This window comes from Ictalurus punctatus, chromosome 23, assembly GCF_001660625.3.
Source record: "Ictalurus punctatus breed USDA103 chromosome 23, Coco_2.0, whole genome shotgun sequence".
NCBI classification, from domain to species: domain Eukaryota; kingdom Metazoa; phylum Chordata; class Actinopteri; order Siluriformes; family Ictaluridae; genus Ictalurus; species Ictalurus punctatus.
The window spans coordinates 16,944,080-16,960,601 of NC_030438.2; the positions used below are offsets into that span (position 1 = coordinate 16,944,080).

Here is a 16,522-nt window from a genome sequence, read left to right on the forward strand (position 1 = left end):
CGAGCGCAGAATGTCATGGAGACTGTTGGTCTTAAAGGGACACAGCACTCTGATATAATAAAAGATATGCTCAACACAAGGGATCACACCAAACAATCCGATTACGCATCGTGTCATGTATACTAATATATAAATTATGTATATATAAATTATGACACTGATAGTCACAGCATATCGAGGATGTTGCTTGAGTTTGTACTTTATGGCAAAGGCCACTCCCAGATAGCGATCCACACTAACATCTGTTAGAGTAGTGTGCTATTATAGATGTTCACCAAGAAGATGTAAGTTGATAGTGGACAGAGGAAGAAGCTAATGTTCCATTCCAAATCAGGTGCTTCTTTAATGCCAATGGGGAGGAAAAAGAGGAAAATCAAATCTGAGATGTTGAGGCTGAGGAGGAGCATGTCAGTTGCTTTGGCCTCTTGTTTCACTTTTTGAACAAAGGCATAGAGGGACAGCAGGTTGCCTGGAAGACCTGCGATCAATGTGATGCTGTACACGGTCAAAACCAAACTGCTGAGATCCAGCCAGGTCATTGTGACTCGTTGAATGGTGAAGAGTGAAAACAGAGAAATCAAGTCAGGTATTCTGCGTTTGATAGCTTCTATATGCAAGTTATCTCAAATTATTTTCAGGAGAAAAAGAATTGCTCCTAGTAAATAAATATCTAAGCCCACACAGAATTCTATAGCGGTACAATGTGGGGTTTTGTTGGTTAGTGCATGTATGGTGCTGGTTTAACTGGTTATCTTGATAAACTGGCAGATAATTTATCTAGCTGATAAAACAGTCACTTTTTTATTTCATTTAGCAGCCTAAATGAAAGACTACAATGCCAATTATTCAAAGTATCTCAATACGATCAAATATCAATACTATTGTGAACATTTTTAGGAATGATGTTTGGCGTTTATCGTCAGTGTAGCCGACTGTAATCCTTCAACACAGTATCTTTATTACTGTCTCGTTTAAAAATAAACTTTAAACTGCTTATTAAAGGAGTTCTTACCAATATATTGGTGGGTCTCCTGGATCCTTTGCTCGGAAAACAATTCTGGTGTTCTCTTTTTCAAAAACAAAAACAAAAAACCCCACACAAATCTTTAATCAGCCTGTTCTCTAGATAATAGTACCCATTGTAGTCATTATGGACGTGTTCTCTATGCTTCATCAAACACCTGACTTACAACTTATAACATACTAAGCAAAAGTAGTTTACATGTTTTCTAGGATGATGTTTATCCATACAATGTATGAGTTGGTGTTATATATTTCATGCAAACTGGTTTTGGTATGTCATGTAAATGTATTGTTTACTGCGACTTCACTGAACTTTCTCTCTGTTAACTTTCACCAGGCATAGAAGTCTGGCGGAAACAACTTTTGAAAACTCGCCATTTATTACAAATTTCTTTTTCATTTTGTAAAAAATTTGTATGTGTCGGCATAGTACAGTACACAGACATGCCTTCAACCTCCACAGAACTCAACCCACTGTGGTCTTTAAAAGCATCTAAAATTACAATACCCTTAAACTTATTGATAGCAAGGTTTTAGCTTGGCTATTTAACACATTTTCATACAAATGTACTTTAGTTTGCACATTTTTAAAAAACAAACAGAAAAAACATTACTATTTTCACACTTCATTTATTTTCACATACTGAAATGGCTGTGAAAAGGATAAGTGCTCGGAAGTCATGTGGTTAGTGTGTGGGCTGAGCATCATGGGAGTTATGGTTGGGAGTTGACATAAAAATTGCAACTCGTTTAACATTAATGCGCCAATTCTTGTGACGTAAGTGATGCATTTGTGGGTATTTTCCAGTCCGTTATTGCAAGGCTCATAATTTTCATTATAAGACTGGACTGATCTGTTAAGAAACTTGTGGTTAATGACTAGCCTTCGCAAGGAGTATCCTAGAGGACAAAGTGGATGGGGATTTTTCTGTCATGTCTGCACCAGTTCTAGCCACTTAACAAAATACCACACTGCAGCATATCACGTCCGTGTCTGACTTTTTTTCCTATCAAGGCGGTAGCCCGTCTGCCTAAATATGTCTAAAACGTTCCAGTGTAGGTATGCTTGTGCCATGTTTTGATCAGGTTTGTAAATAGTTACATGTTTAGTGACATGGAAATAAGCCTAATCAATTCAGTTTGTTGTAACGTTCTGTACGGACAACAGCACACAAAGTTTCTAAATCGTTTAAATGCCCCAATAAAAAAAACTTAGCCAAGAGAACAAACAGCGATTACGTCCCCACTGATATAAGGGCTGAGAGAGATCACCCGAAGAAATCATGATGAGGCTCTGGTTTGTCAAATGCCATGAGTGACCATAGATGATTAGAGACTGAGTTGGATGATGCTGATTATGAAAATGGTCATTCTTTAAAATGTTGTTTTTGCAATGTCTTTCAGTAAAATTTCAACAAAAACTCACTCGAATTGGCAACACTTTAGAATACGGATCCGTCGTCAACGATTAACTACACAGGAAGTAATGAATAACGCAATATTAACTTTCTAGTAACTACTATTAACTAACTAGAAACTCTGATTAACGAATTAGTAAGTAATAGCAGAGAGCTGAACGCAGTAGTTCACCATTAGCTAATCGATAACTACTATTTCTTTCATGCCTCCCGGACCACTACTAAGAAACTACATACAGTTTCATAATTAACGTGAAACCGCTAACGAATAAACATTGTCGAAATCGAGTGACATCGACATGAGCGTGTCAGATTAGCAATGTGAGAGGAAAAGGACAGTTGATTGTCCATGGTTACCCCAAGGTTGTGTGCAGTAACCGAAGTTCTCAGAAAATAATACGCACTATTTAATTACAAAGCAATAATCAATTCCTAACATTTGGTGTCAAAATAAAACCGTCCTCTCTTCTTCAACAAGCACCCGACTATAAGTATACTGAATTCCCAGTATACTGCGTTTCCAAGCAAAAGTTGTTTTCTAGTTTGCATATTGATTACATTTATCTGTATTTTACATGGTGCTGTGTATTTAATGCATACTGGTTTTGTAGTTTTGTTTAGTATGTGGATATAATTGTTTAGCAGAAACAGTTCCTGTTGAAACTTTTATTGAATATTGTTGGCTTATTACGAATTTTCTAGTAAAGTTGGTATTAGTGCATATATACCTATAATCTCTACTAAAATTTACTGAATTTACTAACTCTACTGATGAAACATCTTGTTTCATCTTGAGATGCAAGCGATCCTTATCGGTATTAAGGATCGTCCTGCCTTAAGGGTGAAATCCTCAGGAGCTTTAAACTTCATAAGAAGCTTTGTAGTCATTGAATCAACAGCCAGTGTAAACGGCTTTAATATTGGTCTTACAAGCTTTAATGAAAGAACTAGCAGAGGAATGAGTCAGCAACATATTGCCATAGAGACAAACTATGAAAACATAAACTACTTTCTGAGTATTATTTATAGTAATCATAGGTGTTACGTATCATAGTCAAAGTCTCAAAGAGACCATATTTCCGTACAGGTACAGGTAAATATTTCCAGTTTTTCCAGTTTCAAGTTTAAATGCAAAGGTTTTGTTGTTGTTGTTGTGTAGACCCATAACTTTGTGTAAAAGGTATTTGAATCTTTCCTCATAAGTGAGAATCCATGGACACTTAAATTTTAAATGAGCATTTCTAACAAGTTTAGCCTCAAAAATATTATACGGTAGAGATTTGATACATTTTTCAGATGGTACACTATAGGGCCAAAGGTTTGTGGACACCTGAGCGTCACACCAATATGTGTTGAAACATCCCATTCTAGATTTAGACCCCTTTTATTTTTTGCTCTTACAATAACCTCCAATCTTCTGGGAAGGCTTTCTAGAAGATTTGGCTGTGACTGTGGGGTTTTCCCATTCAGCTCCGAGAGTATTAGTGTAGTTAGTGACGAGCTGAAGGCCGCTATCAAAGCAACCTGGGCTTCCAGAACACCTCAGCAGCGCCACAGGCTGGTTGCCTCCATGTCACTGCATTGATGCAGTAATTCATGCAAAAGTATTAAAGCCCCGCCCAAGTATCGAGTGCATAAATTAACATACTTTTCACAAGGTCGACATTTCCTTATCATAAATTTTTTATTATAATATTTTGAGATACTGGATTTATGATTTCCATCAGCTGTAATCCGTAATCAACAAGATTGATTTATTTTAAAGGCTTGATCTATTTCAGTTTATGTGTAATGAATCTAAAATATATGAAAGTTCCACTTTTTGAAGTCAATTACGGGTGGGGGGGGGGGGGGGGGGGTTCCACATTTTCCATTTTCAAATTTTTTGAGATGCACCTGTATACTTAGCCTCAGAGCTAAACTGTTCATAACAGGTGTTATTACTTCATTCAGACCAAACTGGAAAATCAGGAAGTGACGAAATGCTCAAACGCAGGTCTACCTCCTACATAAGTGCACTACATAGGGCATGACAAAATAGCGTTCCACACCCTATGTAGCACTCTTTACATACAATAGGGAGTGAATTGTCATTGAGCCTAGTGTAAATGGTGGCGGTTCTTAACACAGATGTAAGCAAAACATGACGCCTAATAAAACAGAACAGAGTGAGTACACTAGCATTTATGATTATTATTATTTTTAATCAAAACGATGATTAAAATAGTATTACAGTTATAATATTAGTGAAAAGTGTTGCTTTGTGAATTATTTACACGATATTTTGTATATAAACTGGTTTAATAGAGTATTTCCTGGATGCATTGAAACTAATCTGTTTTTATTTATTTATTTATTTATTTATTTACTTACTTATTAGATCGCACAGACTGAGATGAATATACTGCTGTGTCCATTTCTGTTCATAATTTTGGCAGGTATGAAATTTTTCTGTTCTCCTTTTACACATGTAAAATTAAAAGCACGGATGTAAAGTGCGCAAAAGACGCTGAAAATCGTAACAGGGTTGCATAATATATCGCTTTAATCGTTATCGCGATATTAACGTATTGCAATATAATACCAGTCGATAAATGTTAGATTGAGTCACTGAACAATAAGAAAATGCTCTTGGTGAAAGTTACTTTATGAATGGAAAACAACAACAACAACAACAACAGTGTTATGTGCAAAAGTTTGCACCCCCACCACCCCACTCCAGTTTCACACTTCGTTTGTCCCCATAGAGAGAAGCATCACTGCAAATCTATTCGAAGTTCTTCTAAGTGTTCTTCTAGTTTACTTGATGGGTGTGGTCTCTTACACTGTGACCCCGCCCCCTTCCACATTACAAAAGGGCTCACAGAGTTTCACACCTGATATTAACATGTGTCCTGTGTAATCACATCTTCCGTTTCTAATGCTTTCCCAATGGCCATTTGTAAGTTGGTTTGGAATAAAAATATCAGCCAAATGAGGTAAACGTAAAATCTCGGCAGCACTGCTATGCTGACAAGATTTAACAGCTTTCAAAAAAAGAAGGAAAACACAATGTTTTTGTGAATGTCAAGTCTAACTGTGGCTTGTCTAAACTGCACTGGAATTATCTGTCAGTTTCTTCAGTTGCTCCAGTACCGTTTGTATCAAATTAATGCCAAGATGCATTTGTACACCTTACTAAGACATTTTACGTTTTTTCCCCCCCTTTAATTTGTCACCCATGTGTAGTACTTTGTGCAAAACCTACAACAAAACAGCACCGATACTGTTTTAAGTAATGCATATCGTGTAGTCAAACACGTGATGCCTTTAACTGATACGAAAAAAAGCTTCAAGCTGTTCGTCATCTTTCTCTGTGCGTTGAGGCAGTAATAGAGAACCCGTTTAACTTGTTAGACCACATTTATTCTCTGAACAGTGTGGTTTGTTGTGAAATCTATTTCTGAACCCAAATAGTAAACATAAATGTAGGCTGTAGATGCAGCAGGGAGTATTGCCTCCTCATAGCTCCAGGGTCCCCGGGTTACTGATACCGGATTACTGCACGGGTTACGAGTTAATGAGTTTCACATGCTCATGTCTGATAACTTTTTATTTGAAGTCATTACACACTCATTCATATGTTGCCTTTGTAAACCATAGTTATTTCTCAGTGTTAAAAAATCAACATACACTATTTGGCCAAAAGTATGTGGACACATGACCATTACACCCATATTTGAGCCTTCCCCAAATTGTAGCCACAAAGTTGGAAGCACTTGATTGTCTAGGATGCCTTTGTGTGCAGTAGCGACCCCTGTGCACAAAGCAAGGTCAATAAAGACATGATTTGCCAAGGTTGAAGTTTAAGAACTAGAGTGGCCTACTCAGAGCCCTGACCTCAACCACACTGAACACTTCTGGGATGTATTGGAATGCTGACTGCGTGCCAGTCCTCCTTGCCCTACTTCACTAAAGCTCTTGTGGCTGATTCGGCAAATCCCCACAGCCGCGCTCCAAAATCTAGTAGAAAGCCTTCCCAGAAGAGTAGAGCTAAATTCCAACAGCAAAAGGGGAATAAATCTGGAATGGGATGTTCGACAATCACATACGGGCATGATGGTCAGGTGTCCATATAATTTTGAAGTCTATCTAGGTAAGACTTCTATCATTAAAAAGCAGCTTTTTGTGCAGGTACTTGTAATTTGTGAATTTTTAAAAACTAATTAAATAAGAAAAGGTGTATCTAATTGAAGGGACTTCTTCTCTAAATCATGCTTTTTCTCAGTGCTTCCTCTGACGTCATGCCAGGACCCGGTGCCCATTCAGTTCCAGAGCTCCCCTGTGCTGGTGGCTGCAGGAAACAATGCCGTGTTTACAGTGCAGACCATCTCCAATATCTTCTCCATCACATGGCTCGCTCCCGGAGGAGGTACTCTGGGCCAGTGGATCAACAGCCAGGCTGTGCTTAATCCGATTGCCCAGTACCAAGGCAGGGTGAGCATCAGTGCCACCCAGCTAATAATCAGCAGCAGTCAGCTCAGTGACGCTGGAAACTACACGGTCATGGTAACACCGTCTGCTCCCACCGGACTGGCCAGCAACTCACGCTCTGTCACCTTGTCGGTTTTTGGTAAGAAAATGTATTAAATATGGACCATTCTGTACCGCTTATCCTACACAGGCTCACGGGAAGCCTGGATCCTATCCCATGGAGCTCAGGCACGAGGTGGGGGAAACCTTGCATGGGTCCAGCCCATTACAGGGCACAATCGCACACACACTCACACACTACGGACACTTTTGGACATGCCAATCAGCCTACAACGCATATCTTTGTACTGGTTGAGTAAACCGGAGTAAATCCGGAGGAAACGCCCAAAGCACGGAGAGAACATGCAAACTCCACGCACAAAGGGTGGAGGCGGGATTCGGACCCCCAACCCAGTTTCTCTTCAGCCTGAGAGTTACAAAATGAAATGATGTGTTAAAAAAATTCTAATTACTACATTTTGGTATTAAACATTACATTAGTCACATTTGTAAAAGTTTTAACGCTGACATAACACGTGCCTCATTCAAGGACTTTCAGGAAATCATTGTTGCAAAACACCGGATGGGTGGAACAAGTATTTACAGTAGATAAGGATTTAGAGCTGTTACTGTACAAATACTTAGTCTTAATTTTTATTTTTTTTTAAAATCACAACAGAGATGGGTGATGGGGAAAAAAAATATTGTGTTAAAATATTTTCATGGCATGAGAAATGCATACAAATTAAACTTGTATATTTTTTGAAGTTGCGGTGGGAGGAGTGAACCTGTTCGTGCCTTCGGTGACAATAGAGGGCGGCAACGCGTCCTTAACCTGTAGCTGGACTTCAGGCACCAACACCAGCGTGACATGGGGTAAAGGTAGCACCAGTCTTCCCTCAGACCCTCGCTTTATCATCAACGCTGGGTCTCTGATTATCAACCCAGTGAACAGGAGCGATTCCGGTCAATACACCTGCACCGTCAGCAACCCTGTCAGCAGCATGACTGCCACGGCAAGCCTCACTGTTTACTGTGAGTCTAACATAGTCATTTGTATAGGGATACTCAACACACAGTGGGATATTACATAACTAAAGAATGGAAAATAATGAGCAGTGCTGTTATACGTATGTTACTATAACAGCATGTCCTGAGGAATAATTCCCCCCTTATATCACAGCAATTTCGCAATCTTATTTATTTATTCAAAAATTAAAGCGCGTCATGTTGTACTTTTTTTTTTATTATCCATTTGTAGTTGCATTTAATGTCGTGAAATGTTCGCAGAAGAAGTTTTTCTCTGGTAATTTACAACACATTCTTAATGAGCGTGGGACGTAACAGTGAATTTGCTGTGACTACAGAAACGATAATGTATTAATATAAACCTAAACTCTTGTCAGAGCTGCTGTTACAGAAATTGAATCATCTTCTGACCAATCAGATTACAGCATTCAAAAGAGCTGATTAGATTAGTTTTAATTAATGCCAGTTGCTAACTGTAATACATTTGTCTTGGCTCACTTTATGGAGCATTCCTGGGCCTTGGAGAGGTGCTAAAATGGTTTGTATGTACTTATGATTCATTCTTTATACTTGCTTTATATAAGGTGACAAACCTGCAGTGATCCCAAGAATAATCGTCTTGCACGTGATTACTCTCTTCATATTTGTTCGGCTTTCCTCTCGACTTTGTCACGTTTCCCTTTGAACTTTTGAATTGTTTGCTTTTAAACTTTTGTATTATGTCTCTCTCTCTCTCTCTCTCGCTCTTTCTCATCTCGCATATCCTTCTTGTTATACGTCTGTTCAGTCTGTACGTCACTTTGACCATACTAGTATTATTATGCAACATTCTCAACCATGGAAAAGTCTTAATATTTAACTTTTGAGGCATCATTATGGCGTATTCTTGTGGTTATATTGGGATAAAAAGAGTTATACCAGCACGTCTTTTTTTATATATAATTGTAAAAATTTAAATATATATATAATTTAAAAATATATATATAATCTAGTGCTCAAAAATCTGAATCATTTATTTACATTTTTTTATATCACCAATATTTTATATTCACTAAAAATACCTAATATAATTTTGCCAAGTTGTGAGTTTATTACATACTTTGTTCACTAATCTTTACATGAAATTTTGGGCATTAATAGATATTCATAAAATTATGCTGAAGGATATTCCAATACATTTTAGATCCATATAAACATCCCTCAAACAGCTAAAATATTGTTCTTTATAATGCTATAATTTTTATATTTGTCTCAACTCTGATTGGAGGCAGCTGACTAGATATTAGCACTAATTTAAACAAATGTTTTCCCCTCTGTTAAAAACTTTTCTATTGTTAAAGTTGAACTCAGTTTTTAAAGTAAACAGTTTCAAAGCAAATCTATTTCATGTATCATACAAATGTCTTTAAGTATCATGATAAAAAACATTGTATTGTGTCACACACATCAAGCAGCATATATTCTGTTATGGTAATTATTAACATGTATAATATTATGTCTGCTTCAGACGGCCCGGACACCCCTCAGGTGACCAGAACGTCCTCTGGTTGTGTCGGTGGGGGAGACACCATCGTTGGCCAGACGGTCCAGCTCACCTGCACGTCTGTCTCTCTGCCTCCTGCTCTCTTGTCATGGCAATTCAACGGACTACCTCTGACAGCCAGCCAGGCAAATGGTGGCACACTGAATTTGCAGATTTTCTCCAACAATCAGAGTGGGCAGTACACATGCTCCGCTCGTAACAGCATCACGACACAGACGTCGCAGCAGCAGATAAGCCTCAACGTTGTGGGTGAGCTCTCGGTACTGGATTTTCTAGTGACGCTTGTGCTGTTTTCTTTCTTTCTTTCTTTATCCTTCTCTGTGCTTTACTGACTAACAGTGACTACCCCTTCATTCTTTTAATGGACACTCAAACACACTACATTTTCCCCCATGACAGGTACGTGTCTGAGTGTAGGTGCAGTTGCTGGAATTGTCGTCGCCTGCTTTGTAGCGCTCGTGTTAATTATTGTTGCCATCGTACTGATACTACGTCAGCGAAAAGGTAATACTCGTCTTTCATGATGTCCGACTGAGAATGGCATTTTTAGACTTCAGTGACTCTGATTAGCTTCATCTGTTGCAGCTGATCAGAGACTCAGGACAGTCATTGAACAGCGGAAGGAAAACATGAACAATAGGCTGACGGTAAGAAAACAGTCTCTCGTATCTGTTTGACATGGGTACATGATTTTAAGTCACCGGTGTGATTTGATTCCCTTTCTCAGGTTCTTCCAGCTCCACAGAATGGCCATGATAATCCTGGGTTTCTTGGCCAGGGTGACCTGCCTGACCCACCGATGCACAACGATAACCGACTCAATCGTTCAAAGAATCAACACGCCAGTGGCCAACACAACAACAACAACAACGATGATGTACTGACGCAAAACAGGACGTCCAACACCGGTGCCATTCAGCCCAATGGCCATCTTAATACTGACATGCTCTCAAATAATGCCACTCTCAACTCCAGTGCCCACCTACATGATTACCAGCGGAATAGCAATTCAAATCGACACAACACTGGCTCATTCCAACAAGTGGGCCAACAGAACCCAAATATTCTCATACAGACTGGCCACGCTGAGTCAGGACCTCACACAGTCCTCATAAACCTTAATACACTTCCACAGCATCAAAATGCCACCACACAACCTCATACCGTTCAAGTCAGTCTCAATGCAACGCCGCCTTCTTCAGGACAACCCAACCCGAACACCATGCGCTATAATGATCAACAAAGCAATACTGTCCAGCAGGAGATTCTTGCTAACGCTAATCACTCAAATCTCAGTCATGTCAGTGGGTCACACTCCAGTCCACAGCCTCGGAATGATAACATCCGTAATACAGCACGGCCTGCCCACAGTAGTACCTCAAGAAACGAACAACCTATGGATCACCGCGTCACCAACCAAACACGGTCTAGGCGGAATACTGAAGACACGTATCCTTACTCAGAGCCGACCGGTACACAGCTAGGTACACAACCCTCGCTCTCAGATGCTAATACACTCCCGCGTCAGATGCCATGGGACCGTATGCATGGTACACCCGCATATCCGAATCCTCAAGTAGACAGATACGAATCTCAAAATTCAACACGGCGATACAGTTCATCGGATTCGGAGGGTGAGTATTCAGTTCAAGCTCTAAGACCCATGGGGTCACCTGTGGATGAACAGATGAGGAATATTTCCAGAGCTTCAAGAAGAAACTTTCTGAGACAGCTTGCTCACAGTGCTGCCCAGAGACGCTCTCGAGCAGATCGGAACGTGTCAAGACGAGTCACGCAGCCTGACGTGATTGCTCAGCCACGTGCTGACCGTCAACCTCGGACTGCTCCACAGAACATCACACCCCATAGACATGGCATGGACAACATGGACATTCCCATTCCTCAACATCAAAACATTCAAATGCAGACTGCTCAACCAACACATTTGACCAATCAGGCTGATCCAGATCAAAGACCTCACAATGCTGCCGCTCCAAATGCCCTCATTCTAACTCAGGCTGCTTTGCAGCAGCACACCATCCAGACTCCCAGCCCCTTTGTTAACCGGATTCAACAGACCCAAGCTGCATTGCATCCTGGAACTCTGTCAACACCTGCTCAGACTCAACAGATCAACCAGGTTGGTCAAGTCGCTCCAATTCCCCCTCCAGTTCTGCGCTTAGCAGAGTTTAAAACACTACCACGAGAGCATTTACAGAAACCACATGCTGTAAAGCCGGTTCAGGTGACGAGACGGCCTGTGGTCGTGCATCATGGACATAGACCTCCCAACATGCCCAGGCATGCAAGAACAGTGCGTACCAACCTACACAAACACCCAGTGAATCCTCATATGCATGCCAGTGCGCATTGGCATGGCAACCCACAGGGCCTCCCAGTACATATGAGCCAGGTGAGAATAACCTTGCAGAAAGACTTACTAGATTTTTTTGCTCAAGAAACAAATGCTTCCTTCAGGCCTAGAGTGGGATCCAGAAATCTTGGTTCACTATGATTTTATTTAGCCAGGCATGAACGTCATATATTATGGCATTCCTATAGGTAGGTGGATTGGCTATTCTAAAAGGCTCCTAGATGTGAAAGAGTTTGGGCTTGGAACCCTGAAATGGACCAGCATCCCATCCAGAGTGTATTCCTGCCCCATGAGTCACGTGAATATTCTAACCAACATAGATTTCATCAAGCTAGGCCATGAACACACATAATGATTGTTAGAATTGCTTAAATCAGTGGTTCTCAATCTGGGGGGCCGCCAGATGGCGCCAGGGGCGCACATAGAAATTCTAAAACATTATTTAAAAAATAAGAAAAAAAAGAATGTATGTAAGTCAGGTTTGTCAACCTTTGAACTATTTTTTAATAAAAAAAAATAAATTAAATCGATTATACACAGCACACTAAGACACACCAAACAGAGACATCCGTTGATATACCAGTGTACATCAGCGGATAGTATATCGACTCTAGGGCGCCATAAAGAGGTGCACGCAACAAAAGGGGAGACTCATACTGAAAACGTTTGAGAACCACTTGCTTAAATGGATCAGGAAGAGATGAACAACAGGTGGAATTACTCATTCAAAATGAAAATGTAGTCAGAATTCTGATGAATATGACCTCTGGTGGACATGAGAGGTATTACAGTGCCCCGGTGTGACTGGCTGAAAGTAAAATACAGGACGCATACTCATATGGCTGGAGGTTTTGATCCCAGCCAAACAGGAGATATATTTAAAAGTCTTGAAAACCAAGAACAACTACTTAAACAAGCAGAGTCGAGTGTTGCTCCTGTTTGGTTGGAATGAAAACCTGCAGCCTTTGTGGATTAAAAAAAAAAAAGTGTTGTTAAATATATATATCTTAGCAATAACATTTCTGTAAACAAGAAATGAATATTGAGTAACTGGTATTTTGGTCACAATATGGCCAAATGCTCTGTTTATTTTTCCTTTGCAAGCGGAAATAGATCCCGAAGAAGCCACACTCGCTTTATAGCACATCGGATAACTGGCTAGCTAGCTCACTTTGATCTGATTCAGCAAATAAAACAACAAATCCACTAAACAATAATCAGTGCTCAAATTCAGGACAGTAGCCGCTATTAAATGCTACAAAAAAAAAAATAGAAGTGCGTTTTTAGAGCCGATTTAAAACTAGACAAGGAAGGATCTGATCTCCCTAAGATTTACATTTAGAACCGGGAACAGTTAACAGAAGAAGATTAGAAGATCTCATCTGTCTCCATGGTGAGTAGGCAGACAAGAGGTTGCAGATATATTTGGGATCAAGCCCAGCCAAGGCCTTATCGACAAACTTAAAATCTATACGAAACTTCACCGCCAGCGACTGACGAGACGTGAGAACTGGTGTGATGTGCTTCTTCTTAGTCGTCCCCTTTAAAAATCTGGCAGCAGCATTTTGCACCAGCTGTAACCTGCCAAGAGACGAATGCGGGGGACCGACATAAAGCGCATCGCAATAGTCAAGCCTTGATGTGATAAGGGTGTGAATCACAATCTCCAAGTCCTTCCTTGACAAGAAGGACTTCAATTTAGAGATAACTCTGAGATGGAAAAAGCTACCCCTGAGCACAGCACTGATTTGCTTTTCAAATAATAAAGAGGTGTCGAACTTGACTCCGAGGTTCTTTACGCGAAACTGCACTTTAAGTGATAGGAATCCTGAGCTTTAGCTGAAGCCGAGCTATGAGCGCCTAGTATCAACACTTCAGTTTTGCACCCATTGAGCTGCAAAAAGTTACCCGCAATCCAGATTTTAACTTCCTCAACGCAGTCCAACAAACCAGTCAAGTTTTGTGCTGGCTATAGACAGATAAGTAAAGATATAGTGAAGTGTTCAGTAAGGAGACTTCTATTGAACATTTTGGGAAGTGTCACCAGTTTGTTCAAAGTTTTCAGAACTGGGGAAGTCTTCAGGTCAGAAGACTTTGTGCTTTGTGCTTTGTGCTTGCTTGGTAATATAGCTGCAATTTGTTTGTTAAAAAGAATAATCATTTCAAGACAGAAAAAAGAGAAGCTAGTTAGGGAATATATGCCTATAGCTGTTATGACTTAAGTGTTAACAGGAACTAACTGGTTTCAAAGATGCTACATAGCTATAAATACCCATCCATCCATTTTCTGTACCGCTTATCCTAAATAGGGTCGTTGGGCGCCTGGGGAATGTCCCAGGGGTCTTGGGGCACAAGGCGTAGGATACCCTGGATGGGGTGCAGTACCTGGAGGAAACCTTCAAAGCATGGAGAATATATTAAGACTCTCGCAGGGCGGAGGTGGGATTTGAAATCCCAACCCCGGAGGTGTGAAGTAGATGTGCTAACCACTAAGCCACTGTGGTGACAGAGTTGACATGAAAGGTGCTAGCTTGCCATCAGGAGCAACTTGTGGTTCATTGTCTTGCCCAAGGACACTTCAGCACGTGGAGTCACGTGGGCCGGGAATCGAACCTTTTAGTTCTTAAATATTTACAGAGGCCTGTAATCAGCATTCTAACAATTGCGTAGTGTTCTCTAAGTATTATAAGTAATTTTGGGCACTTAATAGCAAGACAATAAAGAGCAGCCATTTACTTAGGGTTTGTCATGAATATACATAAATAACTTTCTGTCTTTTTGATCTTTTAACAGGTCCACAAAACTAGACACAGACCCTGAGACAATCCAGTCCACATTCTGATAAGGCATCATGCATACCTGGGGAGGGGAAACACCCAAACAATTAAATATTCATTTGTATTTAAGCAATGACCATCTACAAGGCACACTGTGCTGGTTTGGACTAAGTTCATACTCATTAGTGGACAAAATGCAGAGTGAGGTGTGCAGGATTTGAGCTGTATCCAACCGAAAAGCCCAGACAAGCCTCAAGAAACTGCTAAATGCTAAGTAATGCTCTTCCTGTTTAGCACCTTCTTACACAGCCGTTTATTCAGCAGTTGGTACACAGATGCCTCCACTGACGCGGCTCAATTAGCGGCGTCTCCATGGACGAAGCGCTCGGCTAACTATGAAGGAGAGCCACCAAACGGACGCGCTCTTATTTATTATGCACATTTGTTTATTGCTAATGACTTGGAAAATGCTAATGACTTGGAGTGGTGGAGGTTATCTTGAAGGGCTCGGGGAAATTGGATTCTGAAAATAAGCACAACAAAGTAATAATTTGTCGTGGCTCTTTTTTGCTGAGGAGATCGGGCTGATTAATTACAAATGTTATTGTTTTATTTACATTTTAAACATATTGTTTATTCATTTGTCATATTATATAACTTAGTATTAAATTATCTCCATATTATGGAGTTGTCTCTAGCCTCTGATCTAAATACTGGATTAAACGGAAATGAAAGTAGATCTTTTTTTTTCTTTCTTTCTTTTTTTTTTTTTTTTAAACCCTATATGGTCAGTAAAAAAAGTGCACTATATTTGGGTCATTTTGTGGAAGAGAGAGAGAGAGAGTATTTGATAAAACGGGTGACATCATCATCATGTATATTAAGCTTTCATTAGGAAACAGTGATCTCGTTCATGAAAGTGTGCGCAGAGGTGACATTTACAGTTTAGAGTATCGTTTACATAACACCTGAAACCTACGTGTTTTCAATTAGTCAGCTAAAGCAGCAGAATAAATTTGCCCCGGAGAAAAATGAATTCACTGAAAGAGGAAGGACATGGGATGTGAAAGATGTCCATTTGCTTTTTCTTTGCCTCTATTTTATCTCGGCGTGAACTTTGGTCTGTGGATTTTCAGACCTCTGTTTGGTGAGCCACTAGGACACATAAGGACACATGTTTTGTATTTTTGTGTCGATTAACAGATGGTTCTGTAATAAAAACTCAAGGAAAAATGTGCTGTGCGTCGCCATTTAATAGTTTCTTTCAGTATATATATATATATTTCCCTCGATTGGGGCATACACTTTTTCACAGCACTGTACATACTGTATTCTTTATTGCTTCTCTCAAGATTCGGGAATTGGCACATGACCAAAACTACAGGAGAATCACAGGGTTCACCGTGCTGTCCTATGTTAAAATTGTGATAAATCTAAATGTCTCAATGAAGGATTTACTGGTTATGGATTTACTGGTATGTTAAATGCAGACTCTCTCATCCTACTTAAAGTTAAAAGGGGAACCAAAGTTTTCGTTTTCTTCTTCTTCAATTCTGACCTGATATGAACAAGCAAGGTTATCTGAGGAGTTGTTTTTATTCTTGTAATAACAAGCCCTCAGTGTAGTCTTGTCAAAAACAAACTTATTTTGTCCGTTGTAACGGACAAGTTCCCCTTTAAAGGATGTTCCTGCTATTTATGCAGCCTAAAATAAAATATTCTGTAACAATATTTGTGATTACATATAGATTTTTTTCCACAGTACCATAAGGCTCTTAGGAGCCCGTGCACTCACTCATGCATATGCACTTTTTATATGCATATTTATTCACCTCCTCATGCTGTG

The 16,522-nt window shown here is 39.8% G+C and overlaps 1 protein-coding gene across 1 annotated transcript; it reads left to right on the forward strand.

Moving 5' to 3' along the window:
- Positions 1–4,507: 4,507 nt before the first annotated feature.
- si:dkeyp-97a10.3 (uncharacterized) lies at positions 4,508–15,413 on the forward strand. The gene is made up of 9 exons (XM_017453886.3): positions 4,508–4,609; positions 4,822–4,879; positions 6,709–7,053; positions 7,722–7,988; positions 9,490–9,774; positions 9,925–10,029; positions 10,111–10,172; positions 10,253–11,938; positions 14,693–15,413. Exons 2-9 carry the CDS (start codon positions 4,837–4,839, stop codon positions 14,717–14,719), a joined length of 2,820 nt encoding a protein of 939 aa, XP_017309375.2. The 5' UTR covers positions 4,508–4,609; positions 4,822–4,836; the 3' UTR covers positions 14,720–15,413.
- The last annotated feature ends 1,109 nt before the right edge of the window (positions 15,414–16,522 follow it).